This window comes from Echeneis naucrates, chromosome 7, assembly GCF_900963305.1.
Source record: "Echeneis naucrates chromosome 7, fEcheNa1.1, whole genome shotgun sequence".
Classification (NCBI taxonomy): Eukaryota; Metazoa; Chordata; class Actinopteri; order Carangiformes; family Echeneidae; genus Echeneis; species Echeneis naucrates.
The window spans coordinates 2,904,173-2,928,941 of NC_042517.1; the positions used below are offsets into that span (position 1 = coordinate 2,904,173).

Sequence of the window (24,769 nt, forward strand, 5' to 3'; positions counted from 1 at the left end):
TAAAAATCTGATTTTTAGATCAGCTGCATCTAAATCTAATCTGGAGAACTTCGTTAGTTGAACTGGTGTCCAATAATCTGCCAGCCGTAACGACACGCTGCCTCTGCGTTGTTTCTTCATTCAGCAGAGATTACTGAAGAAACGTTGAGGTGCCTGTTACAATCACAAGGTTTATACAACTGAGGCCGCTGCATGACTCGGCCTGTTGGCAGGTATCCTTGAAGTTCAAAGCTTCAACCTCAATGACTCTGGCAGTTGGCACGACCTATACTTGAGTTGTCGCCCACACATATCCTGTTTAGAAGTGTGACGAACTGCATTGTTCTCCTAATAATCTCACAGTCACTTTTCTTGATTGATTTCGATCATTTAATGATTTGGTTTATATAAAATGTCCAAAACTGTGAGGATGTTTTTGGTTAAAGGTGTCATCCAGTTCTTTCTTTTTCGAAGAGTATTTTAGGACTAGCAGCTCGTTCACTCTGCGGTTTGTTTGAACGCTTTCTCTTTCCAAATTTGGTGCCAGGTAAGTTAGATACGAGTCAGCAGCGGCAGATGACATCTGTGATTATGAATAGACGCTGCACAGATGTGCGTGTTATTTGTGATAACTCGGGGGACACGCAGGCCGCGACAGAGGGATTGGTCTGCTGTTTGCAATGAGGTCTCTGGGAAAACATCTGAGCTGACAAAGCCAAAACAATGACTCTGCCAAAATGTCGCTGCGCTGTTTGTACGCACCCAGCCCTCAATAAAGAGGTGGTGGTGGTGGGGAGGGGAAAAAACAGTGGACAAAGAATAGATGGGGAGGAGGGGGAGCTTTAAAACAGCCCACTTAACAAATTAGCAATTCTCCACTGTGTGAGTGGATGTTTGCGACAGAGCGCTTCAATTGGTCCAGTCAGATGGTCTAAATGTCAGCCTCGGCCTCCCGGGTGGAATTATTCACTTGATTTGCTTTTCAAAACATATTAAGACATTAAAATTAGGCTTTTTCATCTTAACACAGTCGTGTCTTTACAGGTTTTATTGCAGTTTTCTGCACTGGAGACTTTATTCTAAGTGAACATTTGCTGCTCAGATCTCAAATCTCGACATGGTTTTCTGCCCTCTTGTGGCACAAGAAGTAGCACCAAAAAACCAAAACAAAAAAAAAACTATTTATCTTTCGTATCCTACATGATCCTACATAAGAAATTGTAAACATTTACAAAAACCTCTTGAATGACCCTTTTGACACAATAACAAAATGTACAACAATTAAAGCAGAGTTTGTCCGCAGTAAAAAATAGAGCCATTTACGTAAAACGTTCGACTGTCGTAAAAACACAATACTGACAACAAACTGCTGTCTTTTGTGTGATTGTATCATGTGAATGGACACTCTGCCCTGCCATGGCCCCCGTTCGAGTGCTGGATTTGACCATAAACAATGTTAAAATGTCATTGTAGTGGACATTTCATCCCTTCATACAACCATCAAACACCAACAGACGACGCAGAATACTGTCGTCTGGTTAAAAGGCCACTGCCTGGTTGATACTCACATGGATTGACTACATGACTGTGATACAAACAGTAATTTTTTAAATCAACCGCCAGTGACACTGGTCTAAAAAGTACCTGAAGACAAGAAAATAGAAGTCCAATCAAAAGATGTTTCCTTTTTAATATCTGGCAGGATTGTGTTTTCAGTTTTGGAATGTCACCTACAAAGAAGAGACATCGAACAAGAGCTTTGACTACAAGTTGTGATCTTATTGTCCATTCCTTCACAGCGGCATCAGTTGTATGTACAGTAGAGGGACGTGAGACGTGTGGAGAACACCCGGTGTTTTCAAAACACAGGAAGGCTGCCGTCTTCTCCTGCAGAGTCAGCGATACTGGCATCTCTGTCAGACTGAACCTTGAGATAAAAAAAAAAAACCCAAACAAACAAACAAACAAAAAAAACAAACTCAGTTCTGTACATTCAAAGGCCAGTGCTGACTGGTTTGGCATTTAGATCCCAGTCGAGAAGGTAAAGGGGCGATAGGCTGAAGCTGTGTAGAAAAAGTCATTAGATCCCCATTTGACCGGGTCTCATCAGTCCCTTGTAGACTCGCAGCTTTCCTGCACCGCTGAGATTGAAACTGTAGTCCGTGGTGACGTAGGGCATCTCCCCCTCAGAGCCCAGCTGAAACACAGATAGGTTTTTTTTTTTTTTTAAGTTACAGTTGTCGTTATGCTGTTTAAGAGAGAGCGGGACCGTCATCTGACCTGTGTGGTGAGGATGCAGGAAGGCAGCGAAATGGCGCCCAATAGCAGACAGTTAACTTTTCGAAGGATGGAGGGATCCACGGGCGTCAGCAGGAAGTACAGCCCTCGCGCCATGTCAATACCCCGAAGTACACCTGGAATTCAAACAGGACCAGTTTATTTGTTTTAAACCTTTGAAAACCCGACCTTCCAGCTCAACACATCTGAAGACCTGTCCATACAGGATTAACATTACATACATTGTTCGGGCTGCGTTTTTACCCTCAGGAAATGACAGGATAGATAGAGACATTCTGCAGGACAGAGCCAACAGGTAAGTGATAGAGATAAGATCCTCCCCAGAGGATATCCACAAATCAACGCAGATTTCAAGTGTCCGTGGAGAGCGAATGCTGAGAAATCATTAAGAAAGGATGCTTTGAAACTTGGCTGAGAGTCACCTCGTTTTAAATTCAACACAATAAAAACAATCCAGAGATCGCAGTCTGTGCAGTCATGGGCACAGTTCAGACAGGAACGGTTATCAGTTCATTCTGCAGACAGTGTAAGTTTGTTGCCATGGAGATACCTGCAGCCAACACAAACGGCAAACTGCTGTGAATGATTCAGGGATCTGTGAGCTGACTGAGTTTGTGATTCAGCCACTGTCATCCATTTTTCCCCACATATTATCATATTTGGCGAAAGGTGACTCACTGAAGACCTGGAAGTAAAGACTTAGACTTTTAACTCATTCGAAAAACCTTTACTGAGCTAATAAAATCAAGTGAGAAGTCATGACGTTTTCAAATCGACATCTACACAATCTTTTTCTGCCACCTGGTGGTCGTTAAATCAGCTTTAAAGCCAAACAGAATCAGGTTTGAGTAGTTTACGGCCCACAGCTGGCTATAAAGACGCCAATCTGAGTCTACTACCCTGAATCTAAAATTGAGCATCACGTTAATTTAACCAATTTGCAACTTTAAAAAGAAGGGTTTTTTTTTTATTATTATTAGTATAATTTAGGTCAAACGGTGCTGAGGAAACTGCCCATAGATGCGATGGGGTACGTACCGAAGCCCACACAGGGGCAGATGGGTGCCTGGGACAGCAGGACCGGGCCTCCTCTGCTTGTTATTTTCTCTGCCAGGCAGCAGAGCCCCACCAGGCTGCCATTGGCAGCATAAAACATGTGATTGGGAACCACCTCACAATGGACCACACCTAAAGCCACAGCAGTGTGGGGCACCTTTGGGGGCCAGAGGGAGAGCAGTCAGGTATTAATGAACACATATGCAAACAGAAATACAAACTGGTTTTACTGGGGAGTTAAAAGCCGGAACAGCGACGAACATAATTTGCTGTGAGGTGATTTACTGTGTCGTCGTTCTCACCTGGTACGGTGTGAGGCTGTGCAGGGGTCTGACTGGCCCCGGATCAGGAGTCTGCAGCTGGCTCAGGTAGGCCATCAGTGACAAATCTCGTTGCTCATTACTGCGTTGGTGTTTCCTGTCAAATTCAACGCACACAGACGTTTAAGCACGTGGCTTTGGGCTCTGACAGCTCTGCTACGTTAATGAAAACAGCGGACGTTGGTGCCGTTCTTACGCTGTCCCTTGACTGCCGGCTCCCTGAAACTCTGATCGGACAGCAAGGTGAGTGTAGCTTCTGGGGGGGCTGTGGCTCTCTGTAAACTCGTCCATAGCGGTCTGGGCAGGGGGGTGCGTCTGAAAGCCGTGTGCTGTCCTCAGGAAGTCTGGAGTGAGCGACGGGCAGTGGGTGCTGTTGCCGTGACTGAGCTGCACGACGTGCGAGACTGGGAAGAAGCGGATCATGTCCACCAACAGCTGGAATCCAAATCCTGTGGGCAGCGAAGACGAGCACACGTTCAGACACCGTTTACAACCAGCGGATCTCAAGTTCCTCATATTCTGTCACTGCTGACCTCTGACCCAGCCCATGGTGTTGAGAACGACGGGAGTCTCTCTGCTTTGGGAGCGCCGACGCCACAAGGACTTCAGAGATTCCAGGTAGCGGTCCAGGTCCGACTCACAAGTGGACTGACCGTAGTAGATCATATGCTCTGGTGTGCGCTGATGTGTGAAAGGTGGTCCTGCAAAACCATTTTATGTGAGTCGACTAATCCAACACAAATTTTGTGCAGGCAAAACAAGATTCATCTGTCAGATAATCCACCACTGAACAGCAAATATGGGTTTTTAATTCTTCAATTTAAATTTTTAACAAGAAAAATATCAGTCTTTTCAATTGAAAGGGCAGAGATCACCATGTATTCAATAAGTGTTAAAACAATTAACATGTTAAACACTTAAATTCATTTGGTGCTTAAAACTGAATAACTCCACACTTACAGCCGAAGCAGCAGAAATAAGCCATTGCACGATATTTACCAAATGATGTGAAGTTAGAGGCTAAAAACGTACCCAGAAGGGGTTCTCTGACGGTCGACAGCGACAGACAACCAGCAGGAGTGAATTCAGTCTGACCAAGGTCACATTCCAGATAATCTACACTAGTGGTGCTGCAGACACACAAACAGACAAATTAGGGCACGTGCCCATCATGGTTCAACTGTCGGGATGAATAAGAACAATACACAACAACCAACTGTACAGTAACACACAGCGATCACATAAACACCAACCAGATCATGTTAAATGCACCAAGAAAAAAAAATTTTTTTTAGCTTACGGGCAAAAAAATATGACAAAATATTGGTATTTAGTTATGACAACTTACTGATTCAGTAAGGTGTTGATGAGGGTGCGGATAAATGTCGACTTTCCCACGTTCTTGTTGCCACATACGAGGATCACAGCACAGCCGTCCATGTCCCCTGTGAAGGACAGGGTCAAATGTGAGTCTGTCCCTTTTAGGACATGGACAACATAACATTGTTTTCAGTAACGTGAGATAAGATGGCTCGTTATTTTATATACACTCCCACTTCCTTTCACACGCTATTGTACAGTACAGTCTTAACCACTTTTAATTAACTGGATTGTTTGGTTGTTGTTGTCCTTTTTCTACAGGGTAATGTAAAAACGGGAGTCAATGTCCTTGTATGTGTGCACATACTTAAGCAGTAAAGATGACTGATTTATTCAGACAACAGCTGAAATATTTCGCAGCCGGTGCACGAGCCAGACCAGCGGTTGCACCAGTGATGGAATTTAAAACCTATTTCACAGATAAAACTTTTGATAATGCTTTTCTGCTATTTATCAGAGATATGGCAGGACACAAGAGCTGAAATTATGCAACAAAGTCCTCCTTCGAGACTCAAACTAGGTAGGTGTAATACAAAGATTATAATGTTCAGCAAAGCACAAGCATAAAGTGACAAAACACTGAGTGTGGAGTGTAATCTAAATCCCAACAGTGTTTCATGTTGTTTTAAACTGACCAGTAACATGGTGATAAAATGATAGACATGACTCAGACAGATGTTGTGTTCACTGTTGGGCGCTGCAGCTTTTGTGTTATTCTGAATTTACATGAAGACGTAAGTCAGAATCAGGAATACTCTATGAATCTTACTCACTCACTATAATTCCTAACATATTTACGTAGAACATCTCATCTGTGACCGAGACTTACCTCTGCAAGCACTGACCACTGTGTTAAGAGCATCTCTGTAGCTCTTTGACATTTTCAGGCCCTCGATGTTGCTGACCAGAGGAACCATCCCCAATCCATTGAGTGGAGTGTCAAGAACTGCTGACATGAGTTCACTCTACAGACAAGCAGTGAGGAGAAGCTGCTGTTAGGCACGAGACGATGGCTCATTACAGTTCTATCCCAAGTCAAATACGTTGCAACGTCTTGTAATTTGGTCAATTAGTCAACTTACCATTGGGGGGCTGAACAGTTGGCTGAGATTTTCAAAGCTGGACAGAAACCGTGTCAGAGGCGTCTCCATGGGCTCCAATAGGATGATGGATGTGTGTGACAATACCTGTTTTAGCAACTTTTTGTGTGATGCTTAAAAAAGATCAAATAAAAAACACATTCAGGGAAAAAGATAAATCCTATCAATCAAATTTTTTCCTCACGATGCAACGCTGTATTATGTCTCTAGTTAACAATGCATAACCTCAAACATATTAGAACAATAAAAAATTTGCTTCGGCTTTTACCTGGTGACAGATACTTTTGAAGGATGGAGGAAGCCTCTGTTTTGTCATCTCTGGTGTCATCAGAACTTTCCAGCGCTCTAATGACCAGGGGACAATGTGAGGCCGGGGAGTAGAGTGGATATGACTGCTGTCCTTCTTCAATAGTGAACCCCATGACCTCTACACGACCGTACAGACAGGTCAGAAAGCACTTCCCACGGAAACACAAGGTCTGCAGGAGAGTTGCATTGCATTGCATGTTCAGTTGTAAAAGTGGACCAGAATGGATTAAGATGTATCTTAATATTTTAATTATGTACCAAAATGACCTGAAGCACACCTGATTTCTCTGCATGACAAGGATGGCGTGGTGTTTCCGATCATCCCTCTCTGCACAGTGATGGAGAGACTTTTCATCCAGTCTACCTTGCTGGACGTCCTCTGTGTTCACCTCGGTCTCCACACCGTTCCCATGAAAAGACTGAGAATACGCCTTCCAGTCTTGTGAGTCATCTGAGTCGTCCATTGTAAATGCTGCGCTTCCATTAGCCTGACTGTAAGACTTCTTTAGTCCAGACTGAGCATTGTTTTTCTTGAAGTCAGAGACCGCCTTCGACTTATTTTTCAGTCTCTTGACATTGGGCTTTTTCTTCACAGCTGTGTGGTGCTCTTTTATCAACCTGGCCATGATGGGTGTCGAGTTGATCTCAGAGGAACTGATGGGCTGTCTGCACCGTTTTCCCCTAACATCCTTCCACTTCTGAGATTTACTCTGGCCCTTAACCTGTGTGGGTTTTACCTTCATGATTCTCTAATCAACAAACACTCATGTGGATGCCGGTGAAGGAGAAAGGGGGACGCCTGCAATGACAGAAAGAAAATTACTAAAACCACCCACACGTTATTCAATTAAGGGGCTAAAAGCCAGAATATTTAGCATTCAATGAAAACTTACTGGGAAACTGATTCAGTTTGTCTGTGGTGAAACATTAGTTATCTTATTTAAACAGTTCAGAGGTGGCCTAATTTTTAACACATTAGCTGGAATATAATGTTACTTTTGAAATAACCAAAGTCAGACTGAATAAAAGACTCACATGTCTAAACCAATTTTGTCAGTGTTTGTAGAGTAATACTAAACAGCAGTGCTTTGCCTAGAAAAGTAAAAGCTTTCAGATAGTGTATACTTAATATTTAAGGTTGTGTGAACACTTTAAATCTTTATCTGTGTGTGATGCCTTCAGAAAAATGCACCTTTAAATTTATTAAATCCACACATGTACAGCGTGTGCACACTCACGTGTTGTTGTTATTTAGGTCTGGATTTATCAGTTTTGGACTACACTATGAGAGTTTTAGACAAATATTTTTAAACAGTTTCTTAAAATAAGAAATTAGCTGCTCCTCCTCACCTGAACCAGCTCTGCTCAGGTGTAGATCAACAACCAAGTTACCCCCGAAACATTTTTATAAACAACCCGAATAATCCACAAAACAGTGTCCACTTTGGCAGATGACAACAGTTTTTAAAGTATAAATCATCTGTGGTCGCAGCTAATGTTTACTTTAAAAACAAACAAACAAACAATAACAAAAAAAAAAAAACACGTTGGCAGCTAGCTTGATTTGGCAGCCACACTAATCGGCAGCATTTCAGAGCTAAGCTAACGATGCTAACGCAGATGTGATCCAAAATGAACCATTTATTTCACATGCTGTAGTTTCCTGATCGGAGTGTGGATACAGGTCCATAAATTCACCTTTAAAGAGGGAACCGGGTGTCAAACAACAAGCTAAACCGGAATGTTTAACTTGGCGTGAAGTTTCCGAGGCTAACGAGCGTTAGCTGCTAGGCTAACCAGTGCTGTTACACTCGGGTGTAAAAAACTTACCCCCCCTCTGCTTATGAAGAAGAAATGCAGATTGGAAGAAATTACCCTTTTATATATGTGTATATAACATGAAGAAATAATTCACGGTAACAATTTGATGAAGACAATCACAGAAGCCTGCCGGTGCTAACGGCTAGCTTACATGTGTGAGGCACAGGCAAAGACGCCGTGTCCGGATGGTCGACTATGGTTTAACCCGGAGTGTTATCATTTACGGCGTTTTCAATTTTTATTTTTTAGCAAACATTAACCATTTTAAGCCCGATTTAACTTGGATTAAAAATAATAACAACAAAAGCGGCGTAAAACGGAATAAACAACGCATTTGCCGCCGCTTTTAATTTGCTATTGTTGTAAAATGATGGCGTTTTAAGCGACGGACGACAAAGACCTTTCCCGGAGTTCGGTCGCGTAAACGCCGTCACATCCTCTTCCTTCGGGCCTGCAAGAAACCAAAACAAGGTGCACCTAGCCGGGCTTTGCTATTTTCTCCTCCTCCTCCTCCTCCTCCGTATTAACGCCACAGACTTTGTGTTGTTTGTAAGCAGATGAGTGTGAAGTGTCGGTGTTTGTGTCGCTAAATCAGACGGGAGTTTTGGAGCGCAGCTGTCGGCGGAGTGCGGAGTTTAGGGAGCGTCTTTAAAGAGCCCTGCGAGGAAATAAACGTCGAGGTGCGCAGATAGCCAAGGGTTTGTAGGGTTTTCTGTGAAAAAGCTCATTCAGCTGCACAAATAAAAATAACTCTGGCTATATAAATGAAAATACCTCGGTTTTTTTTATTATTATTATTATTGATTAATTTGTGCTAAATGTGCGCTAACGGGAAGAAGTGGTTGTCTGCAGGTCTGGAAAACTCTTAGAAAAGCGGTGGATTCTGATCAAAAGGCCCCAGAAGAGGTTTAGATGAGTTAAATTTAATGAACAAAGGTTCTGGATACTCTCTGTGGCCTGTTTTAGACGGTAATATTGTTTTCTTTGTGACAATTTTTGCATTTGAAAATGCAGTCAGACCTGAGATAATAAATGGTGATTAATCATCTGTTGATGAACTAATTGAGTAGTTGAGAAATCATTTTTGCTGTAGTATATAAAATATGGAACAGTTCAAACAGGATACAGCGAACCAACAGAAATAATCAGACAAAAAGAAATGGTTTGTGAGAATTTATCGGCAGGCAAGTAGGTAATCAGAAAATATGACATCTACATCAGAGCTGAAGCAAATCAATTAACTGAACTATTCTGATAAATGTTATCTACAGGTAGTGTTTTTTTTTTCTGACTTCGCCTTCAATCAGTATGATGTTTCTGTGTCTCCTGCAGCATCCAGTCATGAGTGGAGCCCCAGAGAGGCCTGCAGTCCAAAGCAGCCATGCTCAGCGGGTTCTGTCCTCCCTGAACCAGCAGAGGGCAGTGGGAAGGTTTTGTGATGCCGTGTTGAACGTGGGAGGCGGGGTGCTCTACCTCGCCCATCGCAACATCCTGGCCTGTTTCAGTGAGCTGTTCCAGCAGTCCAACGCGCCCACGTCACCGGGCACAGAGTTCTGCCTCCAGGAGTGTCCCAACGACGGCCTGGAGCTGCTCCTGAACTTCGTCTACACGGGGGAGCTCAAGTTGGATCCTGAGAACCTGGACAAGGTTCAGCACGCTGCAACCAGCCTGTGTGTCCCAGAAGCGCTTGCTCTCTGTCGGCAGTTCAAGGAGACATCAGCAGGTCCTGTTCCTTTCAAGCGTAAAAGAGGCAGACCTAAAAAGGCCGCATCCAATACGACCTCTCACTGCTCAGTCAAAGAAGAGAACTCACTGAAAACCATAAAAGATGATGCTGATGCCGACATGGCTGGGTTAAGCTCCAGTACCACCACCACCCGATCTGGTCGTGTAGTTAAAGGCCCCAGGAGACTGGTGACTGATGAGAGCCCTGCGGCTGATTGTGCAGCCAGTGACACAGCCAGCAAGAGGGCCCCAAACACTCCCGTGGAGAAAGACAGTGGTGATGGTGTGGATCATCAAAACGCAGCTGGGGGAGCTGAGGTAATACTGCGGCCAGTGGACATTTACTGCTACATATAACTGCAAGTGCAGCAGTTACTGGTTTGCTTTTCTTGTGCTGTGTTCCAGATGACCGAGTTACAGATGGATGTAAACGAGAATGCCGCCAGCCGGGCGGTGGAGGAGGAAGACGAGGACGAGGACGCGGGGGATTTTGAAGGGATCAACGACGGCTCGGACGAGGAGTACGTGCCCGTTGCCGAGCCGGCTTCCTCAACCCTGTCTGCGTCGACAGCACAGAAACGCAAAAGTAAGACGGAGAAAACGGAGAACGGGGAGGCCGTGGAAGAAGAGTCCAAGAGCGATTGTGTGCAGTGTCCCATCTGTGACAAGTCCTTCAAGAGCAAGTACTACCTCAAAGTCCACAACAGGTACACACCTTCTGCAGCATCAGGTTTTCATCTTCAGTTACCACTGAAAGAGTAGCTACTACGGTGTTATTTTCATTTCTTCCCAGGAGGCACACGGGGGAGAGGCCGTTTGGTTGCCCTAAATGTGGAAAGAGGTATTTCAGGAAGGAGAATCTTTTAATACATGAGATCAGAGACTGTGCTCGAGTACAGGTGAGGAATATAAAGCGTTTCAGTCGCACTGATTGGGCAGCAAATAAAAAAAAATAAGAAAGACACAAAGCTGAACTTCTGTGTTTGTGCTGTCGTCACTGCAGACTTACACCTGTGTGACCTGCTCAGCAACCTTCAATGGAAAAGAACAGCTACGTCTGCACGTTGTGTCCCACACAGGAGAAATGCCCCACAAGGTGACATGGACAACCATAAATCATTTCATATCTAAAATCAGATTTTAAAAACATCTCCACTGAATTATTCTGTATAATTCTTTTTCAGTGCTCATCGTGCCCCGAACAGTTTCTGTACAAGAAGAACTTGACGATTCACATGATGAAGATCCACGGATATCCAAAACCGCATGCGGTAAGTGACGCACCTGCAGCAAATAACTTACCAAGAAGTCACATTGGAAGCCAAACATTTGTGGTTTTCATTCCTCTACAGTGCCCACAGTGCCCCAAAACTTTCCTGACTAGGACTGAGCTCCGCGTGCACGAAGCAGCCAAACATCGCGGTGAAAAGCCGTTCGTGTGCGAGGAGTGCGGCCATCGAGCCTCCAGTCGAAACGGCCTGCAGATGCATATCAAAGCCATTCACAGGTCGCAGAAGTCGCCGCTGCCTCAATTGGACGAGAGAGGGCCTTTGATGGCATTTGTACAAGTAAACCGAGGCTTTCTAAAAATTTGTGTTGCAGAAACGAACGGCCGTTTGTATGTAACTTGTGCGGGCACGCGTTCTCCCAGAAGAACAACCTGAACATGCATCTGCGTATACACAGCGGTGAGAAGCCGTACCAATGTCATCTCTGTGGCAAAACCTTCAGGACACAAGGTAACGAACGACCATCCTCTCCTATCTGCCGCTTTTCTACTTCACTGTGAGCACAACGTGATAAATACATCAGCTCGTCCATTTCACTTGTGGTCAGCAGCAGGAACAGAGTTTGTGAGGCAGCTAAAAGATGAACTCAGGTGCTCTGATTAGAAACAAACAAACATTATTGTATCAGTCAGAACTCGTCAAATATGAACACACTGGTATAATAATTTATAAAAAATTTCCTCTTATAGCTCTTGCAAATAAGAATCATTCTGGTTAGAAATGACACACAAATACACTTATCTTTATCTAAGAGCTGTCTAGACATCTACAAGTACGACGCAAACACAAATGGCACAATTTTCAAATGTGTCAGCTGGCAGAATGTATCACTGTATCCATCACTAAAACCAGCCAGTCTAGACAAACACCACCGGACGCACACTGGCGAGCGCCCCTTCGGATGTGACGTCTGTGAGCAGCGATTCACAGAGAAAGGCGCTCTGGTCCGCCACAAGGCCAGCAAGCACGAGGAAGGTCGGCCTCACTGTTGTCACATCTGCGGCAAAACCTTCAAAGGTAAGGCATGCCACGGCCTTACCTTACCTTGGTCAGTGTGTCCCGATGAAGGTGGCTCACTTTGTGATTTCTGTCGCCCCCAGCGAGGGAGCAGCTTCGTGTTCACCTGCGGCGCCACAAAGGGATGAGGAAGTTTGAGTGCGTAGACTGCGGCTACAAGTTCACACGGCAGGTAGGTTTGATTTACCAAACGCTTCGTTAGCAGAGGATGGTTTCCGTCCATTGACCTCTGGGTTATGGGCCCAGCTACACACCCCAGATGGGACTCGAACCCACAATCCCTAGCTTAGGAGGCCAGTGCGTTATCCGTTAGGCCACTGGGGCGCTCGCACGCACACAGCTGCTGCTTGTGTGTTTTACTGCAGACCAATCAAAACTCTTTGTTCGTCCTTACTTTCTCTTTCTTTTTTTGTAAGCTTCACATATCTGTATTTTTATTCCAGGCTCATCTGAGACGACATATTCAGATCCACAAACGCACTGAGAACTACAACCCCCGGCAGAGGAAGCTCAGAAACGTGGTCGTGCAGGACGTCGGGGGAAGTTCCGGTGAGAACAAAGCCACTAAGACGGCGGGAAGTGAGCAGACGGATTACGCTGGAGAGGGCGCGAACCCGGAGGCCGACCCCTCGTCGGGCCTCGGCTCCAGCTGCATCGTGGGGGTGGTGATTCAGTCGAGCGAGGTGGCGTCCAATCGGAGCCTGGGACAAGTGGAGGCAGCAGAGAGTTTCTCTGTGCCAGAGGTCCTGCAGCAGACGCAGCTGGTGGCCGAGGTGTACGAGTCCACGGTGAACATGGAGGGAATTGTTGAGAACATTTCAGCGAGGAAGACCTGAAAGAGACTACGTGAAGCCCCCCTCAGAGTTCAAATCACTGCGTGGACTTGGTCCTGAAGGAGAAGCACTGCTCTGAAACGTGTGGCCTTACAGACCCAAAGAAGTCAGCTACACAAGAGAAAACAAGCCAGTCGTTCTAATGCTTTAATAATTTATAGTCAGTGAAGTGTGTGTTTCTAGAAACAGCCTGAATGTGAATTATACTTTTTTTTGTCTGCTTCATGAACACAGTTTTAAGTCTTATTAGTGTGCCGACTGCAGCTGGATCCTGAACTACAGAAGAAAAAAAAAACATCCTCGGATTAATGAAGGGGTGAAAAGGAGTTGGACATTTTAGGTAAAGTCTTGTTTCTCTCATATCAGACTTTAATTTCAGTCAGAAGCTAGCTACCATAGCTTAGCTTAGCTTCAAAAAAAAAAAAACTGGAAAGTGAACAGTGATGACAAATTGTGTTAGTTTATTTTGTTACTTGACAGCCCACTTCGCCTTAAGCTAAGCTAAGCTAACCAGCTCACAGTAAGAACGCAAATAAACATTTTCTAAAATGTCCGACCTGAGTAAAGGTACCCTGTGTAGTTTCGTAATGTGCACGCAGCTCAGGATGAGCAACAGAACGCACAACGGACCAACACTCCCACAAAGGAACCTCATAATGCTCTCCGTAGATACTGTTTTCAACTCCACTGGGTGCTCTGAGACAAAAAAACCTGAGTGGCGTTTTTGAAACACATAAACACCCCCCAAAAAAAATAAATAAATTCACCTTCATGATGAGAAATATTAGCGCACACTTTATAAAAGAAATGTGATGCATTTATTGTCCACACTGCTGCAGCTGCTCTCCGATGTTTATTAGAAACGTAACACAACATCTGCATCCTGCAAACAGCTCGTCACACAACTCAGCAAAATAAACTCAGACCTGCCTGCAGTTGAATCTGTCATCCACTCCGTAAACATTAAACAGACTATACATAGGGATAAGAATATATACTGTATTTACACAACCGATTCATCACCACTAACTTGTATGAAACTAAGAAAAACGAGAACAGAATCACTCAATTACATTTACACATTTCCATTGAAGCAAAAACAACTTTGCACGAGAGCAGATTGAGATAGTTTTGCATTTCCAGTTGAGACAGCTGACCCTTCTGCAGCGTTTGCCATGTTTCAGCCGATTGGGAAGGACATCTGAGGCAACAACAGCACAAATACGTCCATAAATAAACATCAAAGATTTTCAGAAAATACTTCATGCGCAGTTGACTGGTGGTTATAAAGGCGGATCCGGCCCAGTTAAAGGTCAGGAGTGACACGAGGAGATGCTTTTAACGAACTATCACGAGCAATAAAGAAACAACCCAGTACAAGTTAACATCACATGCAACCATCCTGAAGTTCTGCCACCTTCCAGTATTTCAACCCATCTTACACCACCACCGGTCACTTCAGTGTTAAAGATCGATTGTGGCTGATCGCTGTCGTTTTTGGAATGTAGACCGATTGTTGGTGTTTCTGACCAAATCTCTGGATTCTGCTCAAACTGTTAAAGGACTATTCCACTAATTTAGCATTGCACACATTGTCAGACTCGCATTGGAAAGTGTTGAAAATGGATACAGCAGAACCAGCGATGTAGCCTTTTCTATTCTACGGGTTCTTCTTCCTTCTCAGATCCTGACACTTACATTACCCACAATGCCTCGACTCAACCAAGATGGCCACTGAGCTCACTTTTCCCCAATCCCAGTTTAGTTTATTTATTTTTGTTATTTTCAAACTTGACTTCCAAACCCAACTGAGCCACACCGGCCTTGTAAACACAATGTGTGCATTTCAAATATAAATGTGATAATTGTGATCAGTGCTAACACACTGATGTCCATTCACAGAAACACCGGTCTCATCCACCGTGTAAGACACCTTCCTGCTCTTTGTCGGAGATCATTTAGTCCTCATCCTTGAAGTCTTCTCTCTTGTTAAACTCAAAATTTGAGAACAATTCGTGCAGCTTATTCTGTTGTCACCCGCTCTGGGTGATGATGGAAATTAAATATCTCTTTTGAGACAATTATATCCTCAACAAATCAAGAAAACATTCAAATTTTCTAAAGAAAAAGGTGACATCTTAAAATTTCAGATAAGTTTTTTACCAATAGAAAAGATTATAGAGCAAAAAACAAACAAACAAAAAAGAAGATTTAAACTATTAATCCATTATTGTTTTGTCAATGATAACGTTGAACATTGCAGTATACTGTCTTCAGACAGTACATCTCCACTTCACAAGGGGAAACACTTTGCAGACGAGGACTAGATGTCTGGTTTTACAAATGAGTGTGACTAACTTGCAAACCTACAAACTAAAGAGCGGCAAACAGCCAGTTCCATTATGTTCTGGCTGCGAAACTGGCAACAGACTTCTTTGATTGTCAGCTTGGTAGCCAAGTGGGCTACACGGAGCTCAGACTCCTTCCAACATGCTCAGTCTTCTCATTTTCCTTAAACAGCTTTAACGTTGTGATGAGGTAAGTTCACTGTAAACTACTGATAGCACAAGGAGGGAGAGCGAACTGTGTGAGCGGGGTTTCATTATAGGTCCAAAGTCAGTGCGCTGGGTTCACATCCTGGTTCTGGTTTTGGTTGAGATTGTTGTTAAGGTTGTGGAGTTCTTGGTGACGCTGGTGCCGGTGCAGGTGAATGGCGTTCGACTCGGGTATGTCCGTAGGTTCGAACGCACTGGACACCAGCGGCATGAACTGTCGGAATATGCTGACGCTGCCATGCCAGAAGGTCGGCTGAGGTAGTCGTCCAGCAAGAGACCACGTGCGTGAGGTCGGGTCGTAGGCTTCCACCACATCGGACAGCTCAAACGTGTTGTCGTAACCGCCAGACACATAAAGCTTACCGCCCAAGGCTGCCACACTTCCTCCAACATGGACCTGGATGAAAGACAAAATTCACTTCATTTTGGTGCAGATTATCAGACATGTCAAAAACTAAACATCAATGTGTCAAAAAAATCATTTTGTTGGTTAAAAAAAAAAAATCGTAATAATAGTAACAAGTTAACTGAATGGTGGTAAAGAAGTGGAGATTAAAGGAAATATTTAAAGTTTAGATTTAAATTCAGCTCATAGAACTCATTCAGAAGTCATTTAAATAAGTGACATTAACTAGTGAGAAGCCACCACGTGACAGCGGGCCCTTGTGTTCTTCTGAAATGTGAAATACAAACCTGGGTCATTGGACTAATTTTGTCCCACTCGTTCTTTTGAGGATTATAAACATCCACCTCAGCAGAGTCATCCCTACAAATAGAGACAGGACAACGTGACAACACTGCAGAAACAATCAGGGCTTTAAAATGTATTCATTTGAAGCAGACATATTATCAGCAGATACTTTGATTCATATCGTAAATATATGTAAATAATATTAAATATTAATATTAAATATATTGTAAATATTTGTGTTTTTAAGTAATCATGTATATTGGCATCCATAGCAATGTGTTGACGGATCAAAGAAACGGGAAATTAGCTGGAAACTACAAGAACCGTCACATTAAGAGTGAAGTGTTTTCCTTTAACCTGACGAAGTAGATGAGTCCGCTGAGGGTCACAGTTTTTGGCGTGAAGGACCACGGAGGCAGCTGTCCACATTTAACCATGGACCAGCGGTTGGTGTCTGCGTCGTAGCTCTGGATGGCCATGGTGTCTTCGCCGGTTAGACAGCCGATGGCGTACAGGCGTCCGTTACACGTGGTGGTGGAGCAGTTGTCCATGGGGTGCATCATGGCCGGCAAGCCCTCCCAGCAGTCCAGAGCGTGATCGTAGCGTTCTGTGCTGTCAGACGCCACCACGTAGAGCTGCCCTTTCAGCACACAAGAGCTGTGGTACTCGCGAGCCTTCAACATGGGAGACACCTCCGTCCACTCATTGACACTGGACTTGTATCGCCACACGCCATCATAAAGGCGAGAACCATCAGAGCCACCTGAGGACAACAAAGACTTGAAGAGTTATTGATCGACATACAAAAATCTGTTTTTGTTCCAAATAATAACTCTAGTTGACCTTCATTGAGATTTCTGAGCAGTTTTGACGGTTTAATGGACAAAGTTATGGCAGTAACGGTAACGTTTGTCTTATATTAGTCCATCTCAAATATGACAAATCACATACAATAATACATCCATTCACCATGTGTCTGACAGACATTCCTTTATTTATATATGCACTGTCCTTAAGGAATTGAGGAACTTTTTCTAAAATAGTGTCGTGGTCATGTGTGTGGCTTCAGTATTTATCTTCCTTCAGATTCAGGTGGTAAAGTTGCAGCTGCTGCTATCAGCAAACTGATCTCACTTTTCCACTTTGGTTAGACTTCATGTCACATAAAGGTCTACACATTATTTCAAAACTGAATTAAAATTAAAATATGAGACCAAATTGTGCCGTCATTAACTGTCTTTGACAAATAACAGCTACTTGGATGCTTCCTCGTCGACAGTCAAAATGTAATATTTAATTTAACATTTCTGGTTTTTGCCCTTAACGAAGTGTAGCTGCCTAAAACTTGGATGACATTTTATTGAAATTTCAAATAATGCTGACACCAAATATGACGTGTTACGTGTTTGAAGAAGTCGTGTATGATATAAAAAGCTAAATCTGCCTGTCAACATTATGCAACCGTATGCTGATGTTATTTCTGTCATCAAGGCAGTGAGCTAGCTTTGCTAAAATTACGGCCCACTATCAGCGTCCTGTCATCTGTGAGTGAAGGTGTAGAATGATTTCTCAGGGGAAACCACAGTCCTTCTCACGTTAAGACAGATCACTGGTAATGATGATGATGAAGATGACGACAACGGCACTGCTGCCCTGGCAGCACACCATGTCCTGTCTTACTTCGCCTTGTTCACACACAGACCCAGCAGCCAAAGAGCCTGCTGTTTATTTATAAGCGCTGCCTGACAGCCTTTTAATAAGTTGAAGTAGCGGGAGTGGAAATCTACTGAGTGGCGCTTCCACAGCAAATCTAATGTACACAGCAACTGTAATCACGGCACACTGTCTGCGACCTTCTGGTGCAAAGGAAGTGTGTGGAAAAGTGCTCAGGTGTGGCTAAACGGCTTACCTGTGACATACATGTCGTTTCCCAGGGCGGCTATGCTGTAGCCTCCTCCAAGGTGGTCAGGGAATTCGGCCAAGTAGCGCCACTGTCCCGTCTGGGGGTTGTAGCAGTCCACGGTGACCAGCTCGTCACAGTCCTGGTCGCAGCCTCCCACCACCACCAGGATTTCTGCCAGTCCTGTGGACGGTCGTGGCCTCATGCGGTGGCAGGGCCTGTCGTAGCGGTCGTACTCGCACGACTGGAAGCTGCGGGCTTCGTTCACCATGCGGAGACATGTGGGCGATAGGTAGACCAGTGGGTCGCTCTCCACGTGGGCCAGCAGGAAGAACCTCCTGACGAAAGGAAGTCGGACCTGCTGGAGGAGCTCGGGCCAGTAGTGCAGTCTTCGTTGGAGATCCGCCTTCACCCAGCGCACCGCAATTTGATAAACCGTCTCCTCCTTGTCCACGCAAAGCCCATCGTCTGATATGAACTCAAGCAGGCGCTTCCACGGTAAGCGCTCAAAGTCTGTCCCTTTGGCCAGCTCCATTATGTTTTTGAGGACAAAACGGCGAGCGCTGGCCGCCAGGTCTCGGCAGGCGTAAGCCTCTGCGAAGTCCTGGATTTCTAAGCAGTTGGAAACGTCCAGCCGCTGCTCCAGAAACGCACAGCAGGCCTCTTTGACTGAGGGAAACTGAAACAGATCGGCCGTCTTCAGGAGGAGGTCCACATTATCCTGAGTGACGGTGACGCGTCCCGTGTAACAGAAGTCCACCAGCAGACCTAAAAGCTCAGCCGACACCTCGTGTAGAACCACCCGGTCCATAACACTCTCCCTCAGCGTCCCCGCAAACATGGCCCGGAAGTAGGTGCTGGCAGCGGCCAGCACTGTGCGATGACAGTGGAACTCACGGCCCTCGGCGCACAAGGTCACATCGAAAAACTTTCTTTCGGCTCTGAGTTCGTGGATTCCCCGCAGCAGGTTGAAGGCGTGGGCCGTGTCGAAAAAAGGCAGAATGGACGGTTGCGTCTGCAAAACTGGCTTTTCCATGGCTCCTATCTCTGGGTGGTCGTTTCCAGTGGTCGTGCTCAGAATTATGTTTTCATCTGAAACAAGAGAAACAGCAGAAGTCAACATCAAATACCAAATCAGCCCAGTAAATACCATGAAAACTGCTTTCATTATCATTTAATTTTCCTGATGAATTTTCTAATCAACCAGTTGTTTATTAAGTCCAAACAGACTTATTTTGGCACAGCAACGAGAAAAACAGCCAATCGTCACACTTGAAAAATGACTCAAATCATTTATGGACTATCACAACAGTTGTTGATTCATTTTCTGTAATTATGGCCGCTCTAACATCAAACAAACACAGCTGTGTGTGTCAGTGAAGGAAACATACAAAAAAAATGCCATGACGTCAATACATTTAAGAAACTTTCCCCCTTCCTTTTGTCTAACTAAAGATCAAAAACAAAATGACTTTATATTTCTACAACCTAAAAGGACAAAATACTGAAAAGGAAATATATGACAAAGTAGTTCCGCTTATTATTAAATGGTGTTCATTTCAGAACGAATAAAACCAAATGATCGATGTAACCAACGTTCCAGGTGGCTGATTCAAATAAAGTCTGTGGATAATTTTCCAAAAAAAAAACAAACAAAAAAACAAACCACTCTCTTTCCTACCTGACGAACCCTTCCAGGCACGTTTCAGTGTAGAAACAGTCTAGAAAATACGACGATGAAGCTCAGCGCAAGTCTGGTGGATGTGACCAGCTCCTTACCCGCGTTTAAGAGAGAGCTCGCTTGTGCTCAGGGGCTAAAAATATACCAGCAGTGTCCATTTCCAGAGAAGGGGGGTGGGTGGGTTAAGGAGAACACCTAACGTGCTGTGGCCTAACGTGGTGGGGAGTGTATACCCCCCCGCCCCCTGTGGTATGCGTCTATGGTCGGTCAGTGTGAGTAAGTGGGCTTTGAGAGGAGAGCCAGCTGAATCTGGGCCTCCTCATCACCATCAGCACGGCCGCAGACCAAAACACAAAGGCACCAGCACTGTCATGCTGTCATCGCAGCAGGAAGAAATCCACTTTGAATCACAAAACCATTACACAGTCAACAACTGCTCCTGGGACGTCAATCCGAGACACTCTGTTTGGTGCGGACCAAAATATCTGTGATCGGCTCGACCGCCACGAGATTCAACACAGATGTTGAATCCGAACCCTTAACTCCATCCATTCGCACCCATTAGAAAATGCTAGCATGCTAACACATAATGCTGAGAGGGTTGTGATGAATGTGGTCACATACAGAGTTCATCAGTACGGCTGACAGAGCTGCCAGCAACGCTGCAAACTCTGGATGGGGCCAGCTTCTCTAATCTGGGAATCTGATGCTTCTACGATCAGTTGATTAACTAACTAGTCAGTTAATCAAAAAAATTATTTATTAAGCATGTGAGGGTTTGCTTTTTTTTTTTTTAAGCAAGTATTTTATAAAATTGCTGATACCACCTCGTCCAGTGTTAAGATTTTACCCTTTTCTAGTATATTTGACTATTGGACTGTCTGTCAGATTAAAGGAAACATCTCGAGATGCCACCTTTGGCTGTCGACAACAGTGACACTAAGTTTCTGGCATTTCTTTGTGTTTGGGCTTTCAAAAGTGAAAACTACCCCTTAGCTCCAGAAATGGTGACGTTTTGTGGACCAAAAACATCCTGTTATAATGAGAATGACAATTATTTTTCATTTTTGGATATAAATGAAACTCACTTTCTCCCAATTAAGATTCAAACAAACAATGTGGATTGCTTATGACTTTACAACTATCATCTATTAAACATTGACCCAAAAATATATTTTTATAATATAAATCTGGATTACACATAATAATAATAATAATAATAATAATAATAAATCACTATTTACTGAGAAGAAAAACTGATTTTTGATCAGTTTGATCAGTGCAAGTGTTCCTGAAACTCTTTGCAGGATAAAAAGACCAGATGTTGAAAAACAGAAAAACACTTGAACAGACATAACAACAAACTTCAGCAGGCTGTTCAGAGGAACTCGCATTGAAGGCCAATTCAAGCTTCTTGTCAATATTTGGAGATGATCCTTCCAGCTCAAAATACGCAGGTATCTCCTTACAGAGATTTGTTTAAAGGTTGTATTAAAGCCCCTGGTCCTCTGGCCAAAGGACTCAGCATACATTCCACATCGGGGTTCAACAATGCAGCAGTCCACATCGCTGTGTGAAGGGCAGACGGGGCCTCACAACACAGACCTGCACTGAAAAAACACATCGCCCTGCCTTCTGTGAAATTGATGGTCTTAATGTCAGAGGGGATAATGGCATTACCTTACATAGACGTGATGAGATTTCCTTCCACTCAGTCGTGTATGTGATTTCTTACTCCCACTCTGCTGTGTGACAAATACTAAAGATGTTTTTTCTTCTTCTTCTTCTCATAAAAATGCAGGCACAAAATTATAACATCTGTTCTTCATCTTTGGGTTTCTGCTGTTTTTACCACACATCATAGCAAACAAGGCAGCCTTAATCTCTAACAGAGCGGGGAGTGCTGAGCAACTTACGATCAGAATGTTTACCAACCGGCTCCAGGAATAGCTGACAGAAATTTATACTCTCGAAAGGAGAGAGAGGGAAACAGGAGAGGTGTGGAAACAATCTCACTGCCGTGAGTGAAGAGTACAGTGACACCAGTGTACCAGCCAGACAACTACCCCACCTGCCTGCACAGCAAAGTCATGTAGGTAAAAGGGTCGCTGTGCCCCCCCAATCAGGTAATTTTACAGTTTTGGCCTGTCTGCCCTTGGAGCTGAATTCATGAGCTGTACCTCCACTTAGGGAGGTACAACGCTGTTAGTTATGACTCATGAGCAAGGTCCAAGGTCTATGTCTGTATTTGGGAAGAATCAGAAGTCCAGTCAAGAGATACTCAGAGGGTATTTTAATTTTAAGGCTCAGACTAAATCAGATGACTGAATCGGGCTCATTGGCAGCAGCGCTGTGAGGCTGTACACAGCCGTGCTTAGCCAGTGTCAACGTGCTACAGTAGTTTTCTACAGACTCAAAGGCAAGAGATAAAGTGATTCTGAAACCAAGACCAAATCTGCAAACACAAAACTCCACCGCCTCAAAATCTTTTTTGCCATTTCTATGAAATTTCAATGCACTGTCCAACTTGAGTAAATACACAAAGGTAACAGCGGGAGAAGACTAAGAACAAAACAAAACATTGTGCAGGAAAAGGCATCTTGCTTCACTTAAATCTTAAAAAAAAAAAAGGGGGGGGGGGGGGGCGGGGTTGGCTTGATGAATTCACTGCAGGGCGGTTTCATAACACAGCATGGCTTCCAACAGTCTCCAGTATTCGGTTATGTTTATCTGGGAGCTGCTATGTGCATGTGACAGAGTAAATCAAAAACAGTTTACGTGTAGGTGCTCACAGTCTGGACTCCAACTGTTCGTCTTGGTCGTAATGTTGCCCCTTGCTGGTGTGAACTTGCAATTACCAAAGATAACTTGCAGACAGGCGTCACCGCTGTTTTGCATCTGCGTCAGCTCGGTATCAGCAGTAGAACAGCTCTACTGTGTGCAGAACTACCCTGACGAAACGTGGCTATTCATATTTAACAGTTCGCTTTGCAACTGCTTTGAATATCACAATAATGAGGTAAGAGAATATGAAACATATGACCAGGGTGGATTTTGGCAATACCAAAAACATCAAATCACCAACATGTAACCCATCCTGCGGCGTAGCAGTGCTCGGATTCGTGCGATCCAAAGCAGCACCTGTTAGTTCAACAACTAAACTAAGACAGCTGCTCGCTCTGCTGTTGCTTCAGGCCAAGGCAACCAACGGAGCGGAGCGACATAAACCTCTGGTTCTCCACAGCTGAGCCTTGGCCTGGCCATAAAAAGGCAACCACAGACTCCACGAACTCACTCATCACCACTGAGGGCGGCCAGCAACGGCACACAAGAGAGCAGGCAGTATGAGAATGGACATGTTGTTCTCATATCAATCATGTGGTGTTCATTTCAGAGCTGGAGAAAGATACAATCTTCACCGGCTTAATCCTGTAATGGTTTCAACGTCCTTCAAAATCAACAACGCAGATTAAAGCAGGATTTGATCAAATATCTGCCTTGGGTGTGCTCGAAGGCAACCTGAGTATTTTACTTTTGTACAGCATGTGATACCTTCTGCTGCTAACACTCAAACTTTTAAGTAAAACGAGCGGACGATGCGTGCTGAAGAAAATCCATGAATCACTTATCTGGTTGTAATTAGTTTTCCCGTTAAGAGCAGCACGTGATTCATCAGTCTGATACAGGAATTAATGGGCAGAATAACACTTAGCTCTACCTGGGAGGCTTGTTTCTGCATTGTGACTCAGGTTTTGCCATCAGGAGTTTCAAATACCAGGTTGTGTGCTTCATCATCCACCCCTGCATTCCTGCAATTCCTCCTCTTCCAATGGGAGTGAAAGTCAGAACTTCCAAACATCGGTGGGGGGAGGATGTATTCAGACCCTCTACTTAAATACAGGCACTAAAACAGTCCCAGTCCTGCTCTGAAAATGTCACTTAAGCAAAAACAAGAACATACTTTACACACAATAACTTCCATAATTAAATTACAACTGATCCACTCTGTGCAAACACATCACTGCTTGTTTTGTTAATTAGTTTGAAAAGCATGCCAGAAGCTGAAGTACAGCAACACTTGATCTAATGAATAATTACCAATATAATATAATATGCAAGATTGAATAAAGCAGTATTGTTATTATGAATATTAATATTCATAATGATACTGATTTATTGAATCTTGCATATCGTAGGTGCTATTAAAACCTTATGTACTGAAGATATATAGAGGCTTGAAAACAAAACACTCTTTTGTTTTGCAGATGCTTTGTTCCGTTTGAGAGGCTTTAATGAATGACATTTGTGGAAAAACGTCTCGGCTCCAAATCCAAATCCATGTTTGGTAAACGACAACATCCGAATGTCGCAGCTAATGCTAAATCATAGCAGAGACACAACAGGTGTTAAATTCACTTACATTACGACAAACTGACTTCACAACTTCCCGGAGGCCCTCGCCGGTGTCGGTGTCGGTGTTTTACGGAGAAGGTCGAGTTGAGGTGGAGGAGAAAGAGGCGAAGGGAAAGTTTGACGCCGCTGATCCATCCGGCCTCCTCGGCGCCATGACACCCCGAGCTGGGAACGACGCTGCCTTCACGGGCCGTCGGAGAAACGGACACGCAGATTCCTGACGTTTTCTGTGTTCAGGCTCGGGAATCGAACCCGGAAAATTTCGTGCTGTGGCGTGACAAAAAAAAAGTGTACTTAAAAAAATGATAATGTCCAGAGCAGTTTGTAGTTTTAAAGTGAAAAAAGAAAGCTCGTAATATTCAGACAGACACTGATTATACAGCTCTGCTGCCCTCTGGTGGA

The 24,769-nt window shown here is 44.1% G+C and overlaps 3 protein-coding genes and 1 non-coding gene across 9 annotated transcripts; 1 reads left to right on the top strand and 3 right to left on the bottom strand.

Moving 5' to 3' along the window:
• Nucleotides 1-1,001: 1,001 nt before the first annotated feature.
• Nucleotides 1,002-8,695, bottom strand: nol9 (nucleolar protein 9). Of its 4 annotated transcripts, none has more exons than XM_029506030.1 (13): nt 8,318-8,695; nt 6,721-7,241; nt 6,402-6,612; nt 6,116-6,246; nt 5,863-5,998; nt 5,002-5,098; nt 4,686-4,783; nt 4,187-4,354; nt 3,850-4,102; nt 3,636-3,750; nt 3,316-3,490; nt 2,260-2,393; nt 1,002-2,176 (listed from the first exon to the last, which is right to left on the bottom strand). In XM_029506030.1, exons 2-13 carry the CDS (start codon nt 7,183-7,185, stop codon nt 2,060-2,062), a joined length of 2,100 nt encoding a protein of 699 aa, XP_029361890.1. In that variant the 5' UTR covers nt 7,186-7,241; nt 8,318-8,695; the 3' UTR covers nt 1,002-2,059. The 4 variants fall into 4 exon arrangements, with proteins under 4 accessions (XP_029361890.1, XP_029361888.1, XP_029361891.1 ...); XM_029506028.1 differs by having other exon boundaries at nt 8,273-8,693; XM_029506031.1 differs by lacking the exon at nt 8,318-8,695 and adding an exon at nt 8,141-8,268.
• Nucleotides 8,696-8,720: 25 nt separating this feature from the next.
• On the top strand, nt 8,721-13,567 carry zbtb48 (zinc finger and BTB domain containing 48). Of its 2 annotated transcripts, XM_029506026.1 has the most exons (12): nt 8,721-8,943; nt 9,596-10,306; nt 10,394-10,695; nt 10,782-10,887; nt 10,992-11,084; nt 11,173-11,259; nt 11,341-11,495; nt 11,591-11,727; nt 12,130-12,294; nt 12,378-12,466; nt 12,738-12,827; nt 12,882-13,567. In XM_029506026.1, the coding sequence occupies exons 2-12, from the start codon at nt 9,605-9,607 to the stop codon at nt 13,128-13,130; spliced, it is 2,175 nt and encodes a 724-aa protein (XP_029361886.1). In that variant the 5' UTR covers nt 8,721-8,943; nt 9,596-9,604; the 3' UTR covers nt 13,131-13,567. The 2 variants fall into 2 exon arrangements, with proteins under 2 accessions (XP_029361886.1, XP_029361885.1); XM_029506025.1 differs by having other exon boundaries at nt 12,738-13,567.
• trnar-ccu (transfer RNA arginine (anticodon CCU)) lies at nt 12,546-12,618 on the bottom strand. Its single transcript has one exon. It is a non-coding gene; the product is annotated as a tRNA-Arg (tRNA).
• Nucleotides 13,568-13,961: 394 nt separating the features above from the next.
• On the bottom strand, nt 13,962-24,526 carry klhl21 (kelch-like family member 21). Of its 2 annotated transcripts, none has more exons than XM_029506032.1 (5): nt 24,375-24,526; nt 18,283-19,365; nt 16,731-17,136; nt 16,376-16,448; nt 13,962-16,079 (listed from the first exon to the last, which is right to left on the bottom strand). In XM_029506032.1, exons 2-5 carry the CDS (start codon nt 19,307-19,309, stop codon nt 15,744-15,746), a joined length of 1,842 nt encoding a protein of 613 aa, XP_029361892.1. In that variant the 5' UTR covers nt 19,310-19,365; nt 24,375-24,526; the 3' UTR covers nt 13,962-15,743. The 2 variants fall into 2 exon arrangements, with proteins under 2 accessions (XP_029361892.1, XP_029361893.1); XM_029506033.1 differs by lacking the exon at nt 24,375-24,526 and adding an exon at nt 19,955-20,048.
• Between the last annotated feature and the right edge of the window lie 243 nt (nt 24,527-24,769).

Bases quoted from the DNA above. Each gene is read 5' to 3' on its own strand.
- nol9 (XM_029506030.1), bottom strand. From the start codon at position 7,185: ATGAAGGTAAAACCCACACAGGTTAAGGGCCAGAGTAAATCTCAGAAG. The intron at 5,999-6,115 runs GTAAGTTGACTA...GCTTGTCTGTAG, and splicing joins AACTGTTCAGCCCCCCAATG to AGTGAACTCATGTCAGCAGT. The intron at 4,784-5,001 runs GTAAGTTGTCAT...GTGTGTCTGCAG, and splicing joins ATCAACACCTTACTGAATCA to CACCACTAGTGTAGATTATC.
- zbtb48 (XM_029506025.1), top strand. From the start codon at position 9,605: ATGAGTGGAGCCCCAGAGAGGCCTGCAGTCCAAAGCAGCCATGCTCAG. The intron at 11,260-11,340 runs GTAAGTGACGCA...ATTCCTCTACAG, and splicing joins GATATCCAAAACCGCATGCG to TGCCCACAGTGCCCCAAAAC. The intron at 12,295-12,377 runs GTAAGGCATGCC...TGTCGCCCCCAG, and splicing joins CTGCGGCAAAACCTTCAAAG to CGAGGGAGCAGCTTCGTGTT.
- klhl21 (XM_029506032.1), bottom strand. From the start codon at position 19,309: ATGGAAAAGCCAGTTTTGCAGACGCAACCGTCCATTCTGCCTTTTTTC. The intron at 17,137-18,282 runs GTAAGCCGTTTA...TGTTGTCCTCAG, and splicing joins AAACGACATGTATGTCACAG to GTGGCTCTGATGGTTCTCGC. The intron at 16,449-16,730 runs GTTAAAGGAAAA...CTCTATTTGTAG, and splicing joins GGACTCATCTACTTCGTCAG to GGATGACTCTGCTGAGGTGG.